Below are 13717 nucleotides of genomic sequence, written 5' to 3' on the forward strand. Positions count from 1 at the left end.
GGAGGGAGGAGAGAGAGAGTGACGTAACTAACCTTAAAAAGGAATTAAGTACTATTGCCTTCCCTTGACTGTGAGAGGGATTTTTTTCTTTCCACCAAGAAGCACTGACAAGTATATGCCTGTCTACCAGGCCTAGTCAATATTGGACTCAAAATTTTCTTTGGAAGTAGTCAAATATAAATCATAAAGAAATTCTGACTGTAACAGTTCCCATCAAGATTAGAAAAAAACAAACAAACAAAAAACTTCAACCTATAAAAGAAATTTGTAGTTTAATATCTGTTTCCTTCTTCTCTGAAATTCACTTTTAATTTGCTTAAACAATAAAGGAATGAGATTAAAGAATAGCTTCTGTATATCCATCTGTTCATGTTAATCTGTTATGTGGCAACATTGGTACCTAGTGAATTGACTCCTTTATTAAAGAAATTTATTTCTCAGGGATTACATAACTGGATTTATGACACTAATTTCACAGCATTTTTTAATAGACGAATGTGATAAAAAAATTTTACTAAGAAGAATATTGTCTAATTAACTCACTAACCAAGATGCTACCATAATACACTGTTTGCTTCACTGTCCAGGATGATGACAATCCCTGAGAAGTTACTGGACTTTTTTTTTCTATTAAAAAAAAAAGGGTCGTGTTCCTGTCGTCATCACCCTACATTTATTTTGTGTCTTCTCCTCTTTCTTTCAGGATCTTGGTTGCAAGCAGGTGCATTAGGCTGGGAGAAAGCATGCATCTATTTAATTTGCCTCTTGGAAGGCAGAACAGAGGCTGCCTCATTAGCATACTTATCTCTCCTGCTTTTGTGCTGAGGTACAGGGAGCATGACAGTACGTTGTTGCTCTTGCTCATTAAAACCCCAGGTAATAACTGCAAACATGACAGTTGTTTGTACTGGCAGACAACGTTGCTTCATTTTCATGTGTGGAAATATCTTTATCACAAATATGATGCTTTATGGAACTCTATAGTGATATTTCCTAAAAAGCGTCTAACTGCTTATTTCTTGTTTCAGTCACTTAAGGAATTTTCAAGGTTTATAGCCACTATAAGAGCTTCACCTATCATTTCTTTTCATTCACCATAAAATGGGCATTCATTTCTTTTGTTCCTTTACCAATAAAAACACTGTCTGTCGACCCACTGTGTGTAAAGTATAGATGCTACATTTATAGCACATAGAAGTATTTGAACTAGAAATTTTAATCAAATCTCCTTTTTTTCCCATTTATCTTTTTTTAGGTTTTCACTGTTGGCAGATTTTTCTGAACCAGGCTGAATAATGTAATGTTTGAAACAGAGCTACAAGGAAATGTATAAGCCAACTCACTGCACAGACTCAAATTTATTGTAAAAACAAAAATAAACAGAAAAATCAAAGCCTAATTTTAACCTTGTTCTTAAAACGTCTATGACACATTGAAGTATCTTAATTAGTCAACTTTTCCCACACAAATATTCTAGGAAAGACTAAACATGGAAACTTGCAAGTATTCAAACAAAGGCAGAAAATTTTTTTTACCACGTTGTTAAAGTATTCTATTTGTCAGATTTCTTGTATAATGTTTAGGCTCTTTTGTGTTAGTACTGAAGTATTTTAATACTGTAAAATATTTGAATACTTGCTATAAATAATCTAAGCAGAAATAATTACTCAGGTATTTTGCCCAAGTCAATTCACACCCACCATAGACATTCTTTGCAGATAACTTTCTATGGTGATCATCTTAACCTGATAAGGAGATGTTCTCCTACAAAGAGAGAGAGACCTTTATTCTTATATTTTTACTGAAGTCTTTTTGAATGAGACTGTTAGGATAATATATTGCCAAAGGTTTGGGGTGTTGTGAGCTGGAAACTCAGTCAGAGGAGCAGGCTTCAATTTAGTATCTTAAGGCAAAAATGCCAATTTATGCATCACTGAAGTTGGAGCAGAGTCATATGATTCAAACCTCAAAAAAAATCCCTATGTAGTTGTGAGAGCTGGTGGTGGGAAATCCAGGAAAACAAGGCAATAGCATAAGTGTCCTTGCAAATTCACACATAGGATACGTGTTGCTGAACTCCTCTCTCACTATAAACTAAATACTTTTTCTTTTCTATTTTTAGGTTTCCAGTTTTTGTGATTTTTAAAGACCCTAGGGCATAGTAGCAAGGTAAGAAGCCAGGGATGAGAGTAAATTGATATTGATTTAGCTGTGAGGGTAGTGAAAGTGAAATTATAATCAGGAGAGAAACTTTAGGAAAAAACATGAAAATGACAAGCTTCCAAGTATAGGAATTGAGTAAGCAAGGGTTATTTAGTGGACATATTAGAAATCCGTATCCCTTATGGGGTTTGAAATGGGATGGTAAAACTATTTGTTGTCTACAGAATCCCAAAATATTTAGACAAAAGGTGAAATTCAAACAACATTGGACATATTATTTGGTGCTGTAGAAATCTAATATAACAACTGATTTTTTTCCTCCCTATGGCATGTGGAATGTTTAGGATTGGATAGACACAATCCAAGAAGCCATTTTCTTATCACAGTTAATAAAGAAAACTTGAGCCTATTTAGGCTACGAATAAGATATGTGTTAGTTTTTTGTTTCCAATGTCATGTTAATTTTATATATATATAATATCCTCATTCCTCAGGGTAAAATCAATGGTGTTTTATAAGATAGGAATAGCCTATGAATATAGATCTGTATCATACCATGGATATTTTCTTTCCATATTGCTAGAAATACTATTTTGCCATAAAAAAGGAAAGAAATTTTGCTATTTGTGACGACACGGATAAACCTTGAGGGCATTACGTGATACAAAGTAAGTCAGACAGAGAAGCACAGACTAAATGGTCTCATTTATATATGGAATCTAAAAAAACAGTGCTGAAGCTTGTTTGTATATGCAGAAAACAGATTGGTAGTTACCAGAGGTGGGGGTGGGTGGGTGAAATGCGTGAAGGGGGTCAAAACGCACAAACTTCCAGTGATAAAATAAGTAAGTCCTGGAAATGTAATGTACAGCACGACAGCTATAGTTAATAATACTTTATTGCATATTTGAAAGTTGCTAAAAGGGTAGATCTTAAAACTTCTCATTGCAAAAAAATTTTTTTGTAACTCCGTATGGCAACTCCATGTCCAGATGGATGTTAACTGGACATTGTGGTAATTATTTTGCAATGTATACAAATATTGAATCATTATGTTGTGCACCTAAAACCAATATAGAGGGTGCCAAAAAATGTATACACATTTTAAGAAAGGAAAAAACTCTATTGAAATTACACTGATGGTAACCAATTTTAGAACCCCTTGTAACTGCAGAAGTCAAACGTGACTTGTATTCATCTTTTGTTACGGGTATATATTGAGTATTACAATTTTAATATAGTTTTTTCCTATCTTAAAATGTGTATACATTTTTTGGCACCCTCTATATTATGCTACATGTCAATTATACCACAATAAAAAAACCTATTTTTTGATACCCTAACTTAAAGAAAACTCATAGGTGTTAAGATCACATTTGTTAGCAGAGGAAGCCACTAGAATTTATTCATGGCCTGATATAATTCCAAAAAGTGCTCTCCTGAACAAGAAATAACTCATTTACATTGAAGAGTTCTTGAATGTCACCTAGGATTTAGTTGCAATTATGAGATTAAAAATGCATTAAAATTCTAGGCAGCTTTCAGGCTGACCTACGAAGTAAAAGAAGGGAATCATCAACATTCTCACTCGTGAAAGAAAGTGGGTGATGTTGGGAAAAAGGGAATCAGAAGCACAGGTGAGAAAAAAAAAAAGCAAGCATGGGGCCCGCCGAGTGGCTCAGTTGGTTAAGTGCTCGCTCAAGCTTGTGAGCTCTGAGCAACAGCGGTTTGAGTCCCGGTTTGAGCTGAGCAACTGCTGAGCTGCCAACAGGCGGCAGGATGGCTCAGCTAAAAAACAAAAACAAAAAACAAAACAAAACACGAAAGCATGAATAAATAAGCTGTTGAGGAGGAAGGCCATTCTTCTCAGACTTAACACTACTACACTAAAGTGGATGAATCCATTTTGAAAGTTATCAAACGGTCATCACTGGCAAATGATACTTAAGAAGAAATGGACAACAGTCAACATAATCTTGAATCCTGAGACATGATTGGATCTAAAAAGTCAAATTAGGAAATTTTAAAATATCATATGTAAATAGCATGATAGAATTAACTGTAGTTATTTGGTAAAAGTAGCATCCACAATGGAATCTAATTAGAATTATAACATGATCAGCCTGAGGGCATCATTTAAACATAAATTTAACGTGGTATTTAAGGACTAGTGTCATAAGTACAATCGCTCTGGATAGTATAGGAGACAGGAAAAAAGGTCCTGAACAACAAGTAATCATTATTCACACCATATAGTTCTTACACAACATTCAGAAGCAACAGTTGTTAAAATATATTATTCCTTACTCATGCATAAAACCTCTTCATCTATAAATGGGTAGCTATATTTGCACACTATCAACCCGGGGCTTTTTTGAAATACAACCTCCATGTCTTAAGTTGGCATTATGAAAAAAAACGAGCACACACACACACACACACACAAACGCATGCACAAACGCATACACACGAGACATCTCTGAGTCTGTTAAACAAAATGCTCCATCACTCATTTCCATTAATGATGGATGTTTTGACCCCTCAAATAGTTAAGGTTATAATTTGCTTTCAACACCTAGTTCATTCTTGCTCAATTAGAAATATACTATCTATTTAACTTTACCAAACATGAATACAATAAAGGATAATGCGGATTAACACCATTTTGTGGGAACTTAAGACAGTTAATTTTTATGAAGCAAAGCAACCATCTTATGACAAATCTTTGGCTGTAAAATTTCTTTAAATACACTAGTCTATTTAAAATATTTCTTTAATAATAATTCAATATTTCAAAGAATTAAGTACTGTTTTGACCTTTATAATCAACCAACTGTTGACCTTTGGAAATTTTGTACTTTCAGATGAAATGAGCTGAACTCTTTTTAAAATTTAAATATTTTAAAACTTTAAAAAAAGTAATATCATAATTCTGAGAAAGCCTATTCAATCAAAATGTTCTATTCTGGTTCCTTTTTGCCCTAAGGGGAATGTATTTCTCATGAAAATGAAGCATGATAGTAACAGCTGTTCACTTAATGGAGTCATGACTACTCTTTGTTCTAGTTATAGCACTTTTTAAGTGAGTTCAAGTTCTGGCAGAATCTTTTGTGGTTCATTGGGCATCATTATTCTTTGAGTCATGTAATTAAATGATCACATGAAATAAAAACATCGTAGTGCCTATTAATCAAAAGAGTCCTGTGCTTTCAGATATCAAGAATCAAGTGCCAAGAAAGACTCATAAAGGCCTCTCAGCTGCAATTCAAATTGCAGTGATTTCAATGAATAAGAAAGTGATTCACCAACAAGACAATTTCTGGGACTCTAGTTTCTTAAATTCTTTACAACCCAACTTTCAGTGTCCTACTTTCACTTATTGTCATACTTCTGAGAGGAAAAGCTAGTATACAAAACAGTCAGTGACATCCAGGTGAAACTAATTGATACTAACAATGTGATTTTCCAATAGCATTTTAAAAAATGACACAACCTAATCAAAGTAACTTTTATTTGCCATTATTCACAGGAGAGTATACCAGGAGAACTTTTCAAAGATGAAATACACCTCTGCCTAAAGATTCAAGGGACCTTCCATTGTTGGCATTTGCATGCATTCACCTCTGATTGCTATACACACATTACATCCTGGAGTTAGGAAGGAGTATTTAAAACAATCCACACACCCCGCCCTCCCCTCCCTGCCCCAAGTATTGCAGCTGCTTCTACCAAGTAATGAAAGTTGCTAGAGAAATCATATATACACATACATGTAAAGTTAGGGACACAAACTGCGTTATTGCCCTGATTTAAAATGAGCTCAATCAGTAGAAAAGGGAAATGCTATAATATGCAGCTTGATGAGCAGCTGAAGGCAAGAATATACTTAGACACAGTTTTAGAATTCAGGATATATCTCACTTGATGTTTGAATGAGACAAAGAAAATTTCTCCTCTTAATTTTTTTCAACCACTGAATGAACAAGTAGAATTTAAGAAAGGAATGTAACCCAAAATAGCAGCAGCATGTAAAAATTTCTTAAATATGATCCTGAGGTTTTTAAGGGCAGAAAAAGAAAAGGCCTTGTTCTTGTTTAATTCTAATTTATAAAATTATATCATTTTATAAATCCTAATTTATAAGAATTCCAGGTTAAAAGGATACTTTTCATAAGGCAGCAATAAAATTTAAGTTATGCAAAACTGACTATTAACATCATCCTGTAGTAGGAAAACAAATATACTGACTACATTGCAAAGCAAAAATTAAAATACTGATTAATCAAATTGCATAGACTAAATCAAGAGGCATATTATTCAGCATCCCACAGACGTAAGGAAAAAAGACATTGAAAGTATCTGAAAAATGAAATAGTCTTACTCTTGACGGTCGCTGTCCGAGTACAGTTGTAAAGAATAGCCAACTCCCCAAACACTTTTCCTGGACCCATGGTACACAGCTTCACACCTTCTTTTGTGACTTCAACCTTACCATCTAAAAAAAAAAAGAAGGGAAAACACATTATTGTAATTCTCTCTCATGCTTCCTTTCCTTTGTTGCATTTTCAATATGAGATGTGGAGCGCTGGGTTCATTTTTAAAATGCAAAGCATTAACAAATGGAAACAAAGTCATCATCAACATGCAATACAAGAAATGCAATAAAAGACACAAATTAAGAAATCCATATTCTTTCTTAATTGCAGATAAGATTTAAGATGAGACTACAACACCAGAAAATAAGAGACAAAAATGTAAACATAAAATTATTCCAACTGTGATACTAGAGAACTATGATAATTCCAATTTTCATGTCATTTTGAATCTGACAGAAAACACTAAGTAAGTGGGTACATTTTTCTACAGCACACTTCATCCTTGAGAATTCTCATTTGAGTTAGGCAGGTATTATGGAAAGGGAGACTACTTTGACCCTTGGGCATTATTTAATTGTAACTTATGGTATCTTTTATTTTTAAACATCTTATCTGATTTGAGTAAGGCTGTTTTATCTGCTTCCCAGCCCTATAACATGGACTGTAAGGAAAAACAAACTACAAGGTTTGAGGGCAAAGAAAGAGATGTTAGGAGAGTTTATGTTGCACAAAGGACCTGTAAAATGAGAAGTTAAAGAAGGAAAAAGCTAAGAAAACATTGTACACTGTATACACATTGTTGCCTGCAAGTAAGGAAAATGCTACTCATGAGGGAAAGGGGAAAAAAAAACATTTTAAAAGTCACAGCTATGTACACTAGAAATCTTGTCACCTCACACAACGAGGGGAGAAATAAAAAGGCAACACAATCCTTTCTAGACTTAATCTTCCCTTTCTATTATTCCTCCAAGATGCTTACCCACAGTCCACAGAAGAAAGGCCTAATGCTTGTCATGAGCCAGGGACTGAAAAGAACTAAAAGCCACCAAGGGTTTTCCAAACTTCAGGCCCTCTTGGGTCGACTTCACAATTGTTCCTTTATCTGTGTGCTTCCTGTAACATTAAACCTTTAGAATTTTGGCTTCAAATTCATTCTGTCCTTTTCAAAACTAATCTAGTTTTAGCTCAACAATATTTCTAAAATCACAGGGTTGATGTACTAATTTATTTTTTGAACACCTACTGATATAAAATTTGAAATATTAAAAAAAAGAAAAACTTCTAAAAAAAGTTTAATCCATGTACTAGTGATGCAAAATCAACACTTCTGAGGACATTGTTCTACCCTGAAACCCATTTCATCTAAATGGCATCAATGGAGAGAGAATTTTGCAGTAATAAAATTCCACGCAAAAACTCACTACTCTTAAACTATGTACATACATCTCCTCTGTGTATAAAACAGCTATTTAGGAATTAACAAATCCAACAATTCAAAGGGTTTGGAAGTAATTTCTTATGCAGGTAAGGCCACTCAACTAGTCTATTTTTTCATGGCTTACTTCTTGACTACATGAAAAATGCACTCTCGATAGGTACATCAAAACCAGCCTGTTAAATTTGTATTTTTATAAGTTTTAGATCCCCCATGACATTTCCCTCCCTTTATTTCCTGGCAAAAACCCATGCTCATATAACACTGATCGGTTTTAACTACGGACAATTAATCTTGTAACCGATCATGTTTCCCTTTCTCATATGACTTCTAGAAGGCTCACAGCCAGAATTGTATGACTCTGGGATTTGAAATTTATGCACAAGCTCACTTCTGGTTCCAACTCATTTTCCTGACTTATATGTGCCTAATTTTCTCATGTCTAACTCATTTTATTTTTTTCTTTATTTCTTTTTAATAAGATGGTAAAGAGGCTTCCAGGATACATCCCTGGGTTCTTTCCATATAAGGATAGACCAGGTCACAGGGTGGGACTTCCGAGGGGCACATATGCTATGGATGGTGTGAGCCTTCAAAATTACCCATGTGCATGCTCTACAAACATAGTAGAGGAAATATTTGAAGATGATGCACTTTAAAAAGGCGTTCTTTTCAAGGCTTCCAGTCAAGATGGTGGAGTAGTCAAACACTGTGCTTGCTTCCTCTCATGACCACCTCAAAATTATAATTAAACTAAAGAACAACCGTCACTACATATCACCTGAAGTCTAGCTAAACATAAGTCCTATAACTAAGGATATACAGAAGAAGCCACTGTAAGACTGGTAAGAGGGGTGGAGACTCAGAATGGGCTGATCCCACACCCACTGTGGCAGTTAAAAATGAGGAGGTATATCTCAGCTGTGGAGGTCCTTTCTGAGGAGTTAGGGGTACCAGCCCTATACCGGGTTCCACAGCCTTCGGTTGCAGTGCCAGGATAAATCCCCACAACTTCCAGCTGTAAAAACCAGCAGAGGTTGTAGCTGAGTGAGACAGAGAAGTCCCAGGCATTCCTATTAAAGGTCCCCCACACAAACTTACATGCTTACGGGCTCACTTGCTCTGAGCTTCAGCACTGGGGGAGCAGATCAAAAGGCACCAGGGACATATGAGGAGGAACTGAGTTGTCTGGTATCAGAATGAGGGCTGGAGGGGTAGCTTTCTCCCAGATAGAAGTGCTGGCAGAAGCCATTGTTTCTTTGTTGACCCAGCCTGCAGACACAAGCAGCCACCATATCCGAGTCTCTATCAACCTGGCTAATGCTGTTATCCTCTCCCTGGGGTCCCCTGAGACCCCACCCCGCCCAATTTGCAGGCCCACCCAACCTGATTCCAGTGGTTTATTTATATAAATGCCTGTTTTGGCTCATGTTTCAGACCTTCCTAAAACCTCCCAAAGGTTCACAAATCCAAAACAAGCAGCATCTAGCCTCAGGGTACCCTGTATCTCTTACTAAGCAGCCCCAAGCTGGGCACTAGAGGTACCCTGCTTTGGTTTGCAGCTTATCCTCTCCCAGGCATATCCAAGCCCAGCACAAGTGGAACCATTTGCAGATCACTTTGTAGCTCACATCAAATGTCCCCGGGCAGGATACAGGCAGTGGCTGACATTGGCCTGCAATAGAGCCCTTCCCAAGAAGCCTCAGAAACCACGCACACGATGGCCAGCTTTAGACCACACCAGAGCACCACTGACTACCTCCATAAAAAACACACCCAAAGGACAGACTGGGCAGGCACCAGAGCCCTGATAAAGCACCTGCTGCTCTACAGGGTCAGCCCCTACCCAATAGCTCCTCCACTGTGGTCACAGCTAGTCCTCACAGTCAATCAGCTTGAGGATCAATCCCTCCCACTGACATACAAACAGAAACCAAAGCTCAACTACAACAGGAGGGCACCCACATAAGAAACAGACCTGCAGAACCCGGCTCAGGTGTCTAGGGAAATTGCACCACTGAGATTTACAGGATACCTACTCCATAAGTCCACTTTTCTAAGACCGAGAGACATAGCAGCTCTACCTAATGCATAGAAACAAACACTGGAGGCAGCCAAAATGAAGAGACTAGCAAATATATCCCGCATGAAAGAATAGAACAAAGGTACAGAAAAACAGCTAAACAAAATGGAGACAAGCAACCTACCAGAGACAGAGTTCAAAACACTGGTTATAAGGACGCTCGAGGAGCTTACTGAGAGCTTCAACAAAGGGATAGGAAACATAAAAATGGAGATAGGCAATATGAAAAAAGAACCAGTCAGAACAGAGGATACAATCACCGAAACAGAGACTACTTAGAGGAAATCAATAGTAGATTAGATGAAGCAGAGGATCAAATTAGCAATTTGGAAGTTCTTGTCAGTCATTCATATGTGTCTTCCTTAATCCAGTATAAGAAGGAAAAAAAGATGACCGAACTATGAGATAGAAGTTTCTTTTTAAAGAACTTCAGTGTGTCAGTACCTTATCACTTAAGATTGCTTTCAAATCCAAATGGATATGGACTCTCTGGATCTAAACTCGCACTCCTTAGATGAGGTGTTAACCTTGATGACTGAAAATCATTCTATGGCCATTGAATAAAAGCCTTTGAGAAATTGCCCTGTTTTTGTATCATGTATTTCATCCAAAGTTTGCATAACCCAGTTGCAGTTGGGTATGCATTTTTCCTATCAATTTCTCATTAGACATATATATATTAGGGTATTTTTTCCTAAACTATTTTGTGTTATCATAATTTCTTTAACCATCAGGTTCTTATAATACTTTAGTTAGTACCAAGCTCTCCACTCAAAGAAGTCATTTTTCTTTGATATTATCATAGCAATAATTCATACAGGGAGCACAAAAGTACAAGTTATCCAAATGGAATAAACAGAATCTGATGTGTAAAAGGCTAGTTGAGGTTGAAGCTACAAGAGTGAACACTTTTGTTTCTTCTTCAATTAGGCAAAAGTGATTTCCCTTTTGGCTATGGCTGCTATAAACATGCTTGACACAATTTCTCATTACATTAAATTACAGCAGATTAAATATATATTGAATATAAAATAAAATCACAGTTATCTTTGGTAATGAGATAATAAAAAACATAAATGAGGTATCCAGACCTGAAAAATCTCACTTATGGGGCAGGGGAGGGAGAGAGACAGTGAGATGCATGAACTTCATTTATTATTATTATTATTATTATTATTATTATTAGTATTAGTAGTAGTAGTAGTAGTAGTAGTAGTAGTATCATTTTGTTTCTAACTCTGAAGTCATAGGGCAAACACACATATCCACAAAGTAAACCTATATGAGGAAACAGACGAAAATTTTAAGCACTTGAATATAGAGAATCATCTGAACCATCAGAATGAAAGTCTAGAATTAGCAACTTACAAGGCAGCACCTCTGTCCTTGGAGATATTTAAGGAATAGAGGACACATTAAACCTATTCTATATGGGTCAACCATTTATCTGACATGAACTGGATTCTAGAAGGGTTTTACAAGCATGATGATTCTATAATATTTATACATGTTATGTTTTGAAATCCTAGCACTTTAAATTATACAGAAAGCACTACATAAATGTCTGTGGATTTTTAGTGGTGAGGAAAGCTAAAGACCTGGCAGAGAAAGATATGTATACAGAAGAAAGGAACGAGAAATAGATGAATCATTCCCTTAATAAATAACAGTTGAAAAGATAATTTAATTGTCTTAAGTCAAATTTATTAAGCTTAATTCCAACACTGTATAATGTATTCTTGCTCTATTATTTCTATAATATGTGAGCACCTTCAGTTAGCCTAAACAATGAATGGCTATTTCTGTAGTTCCTTAGATACAGGCAAATGATAAGAGTACTACTATCACTGTCAGACTTATGCACATTCATTATATGAGTTTTGTTTTTACTATGTTTTAATATTAAGTTTGGGAGAGTTTATGATATAATGCAATGGCTCTCAACTGGGAGCAATTTTAACCCCAGGAGATAATGGGCCATGTTTGCAGACATTTGTGGTCATCAAAATTAGGAATGTTATACTGGCTACCTAGTGAATAGAAGCCAAGAATACTGCTAAACATCCTACAATGAACAGAACAGCCTCCACAACAAAGCATTATTTTTCCCCAAATGTGAGCAGTGCCAAAGTTGAGCAACCCTGATGTAAAGTAAATCCATGCACATAGGAAATACTTTACATTTAAAGGAGAAATTTTGCCTTCCACTGTGTTATTTTAACCTTCACTAGATGTGATTTGCGAGCTAAAAGTAAGGTTACCACCAGGTTGCCATACTTAAGTAAACTATGTTGTCACTGGACTGAATAAAGCCACCAAACTCCTTTTTTAAATAATATTCCCCAGATTTCATCTGAAATAGAGCAATTACAGAAATTTCTGAAGCAAGACTTACAAGACGATCCTACTGATTTTCGAATGGCAGCCTTTTCTCCCAGATGTACTTGAGAATATCGAGTCCTGGCTCTACCACTGACTGGCTGCAGGATCTTGGGTAAATTACTTGACTCTCTATGCCTTGATGACCTCACTACAGATTGGGAATAGTAATAAGTTATTTCATAGGGTTATGAGGATCTAATTAGATAATACATGTGGCAAGACAAAGAATATGTAGGTTAAAAGTAGTTTTTAAGGAGGAAATTTCCTTTTGAGAAAAACATATTTTGATGGGCAGTTTTAAGGAGGGAGAGAGAGGTCTCAATGTCTTGGTTCATGAAATTTAGGAGTGGGAAAGAGCAGAGTGATAAATGAGCAAAGGGAGCGGAGAGAGAAAGGAGTGAGCAAGAAAGTGGAGACTACAGAGAAAGGGATCAGAAGGAAGGCCTCATGTTGGAGAGCCTGGAGGACTTTCAGTAAAAGGGACGTCTAGTGTACAATATTCAATAATGTGTTGCCAGAATTAATTTAATGTCTTCTTTCTCTCCAAATTAGTCTGCTTCACACTAATTTCTTGTGTGAAGGGTTTGGGAGAAGATGAAAGCCTGAGGATGATTCATTGCTTGAATCTATCAAAGAACAGAGAGGCAAGGAAGTGAAGAATGAGTGATAACAGGGAGTCGAAAAGCAGGAGATCTTGAAGTAATTACGTAATTACCAGAAACGAAGGATTCAGGGATTAGCAGATATTTTAGGGGAGGACACCAGTGTTTTCACAGGATGTCAAATGGGAACTTAATCCAATTTCACCTAAGGCTAGAAAGGATAGGACAGCATTCACTGTCACCAAGATATGTTGCTTTAGTCAGAGATTCTGTCTTCTTTGTCCAAGTCCATTCAACACCTTTGTTGAGTTTCACAATGGATCTTATGAGGCAGAAGAAAAAGTTTTGAAATAGAGAAGCTCTAAGCTGGTAATTCTGGTTCTCACTGCTTTTGACACATCGGAACTTTTGGCACTCAGCCTCTGCATCAGTATGATAGGGATTACATAGAAATTATAAATAAATGTTCACAGGATTTACATGTGACATTTATTTATGTGAAAGTTTGTTGTGTGATGAGGCTCTCTACAAATACTAGTGTACTTTAAACTGACTGGAGAGGCAATCATCTAATTCCTGCAGTGTCTGGTTGTAAATGGTAGATAGTAGGGGGTTAGTATATACTCATTAGTGGATAATTGGAATGTTAGTGAAAATGACCACTACTGTGATCATG

The 13717-nt window shown here is 36.2% G+C and overlaps 1 protein-coding gene across 1 annotated transcript in view; it reads right to left on the bottom strand.

Annotated features, from left to right (window-relative positions):
- The window catches only part of PRKG1 (protein kinase cGMP-dependent 1), a 1201019-nt gene that overhangs the window by 813590 nt on the left and 373712 nt on the right, over window positions 1-13717 (bottom strand). The window contains exon 3 of the mRNA XM_019651487.1: window positions 6545-6658. Within this exon, the coding sequence (XP_019507032.1) occupies window positions 6545-6658 (114 nt within the window). The remainder of the gene's footprint in view (window positions 1-6544; window positions 6659-13717) is intronic.

Source organism: Hipposideros armiger, unplaced genomic scaffold, assembly GCF_001890085.2.
Source record: "Hipposideros armiger isolate ML-2016 unplaced genomic scaffold, ASM189008v1 scaffold_161, whole genome shotgun sequence".
Classification (NCBI taxonomy): domain Eukaryota; kingdom Metazoa; phylum Chordata; class Mammalia; order Chiroptera; family Hipposideridae; genus Hipposideros; species Hipposideros armiger.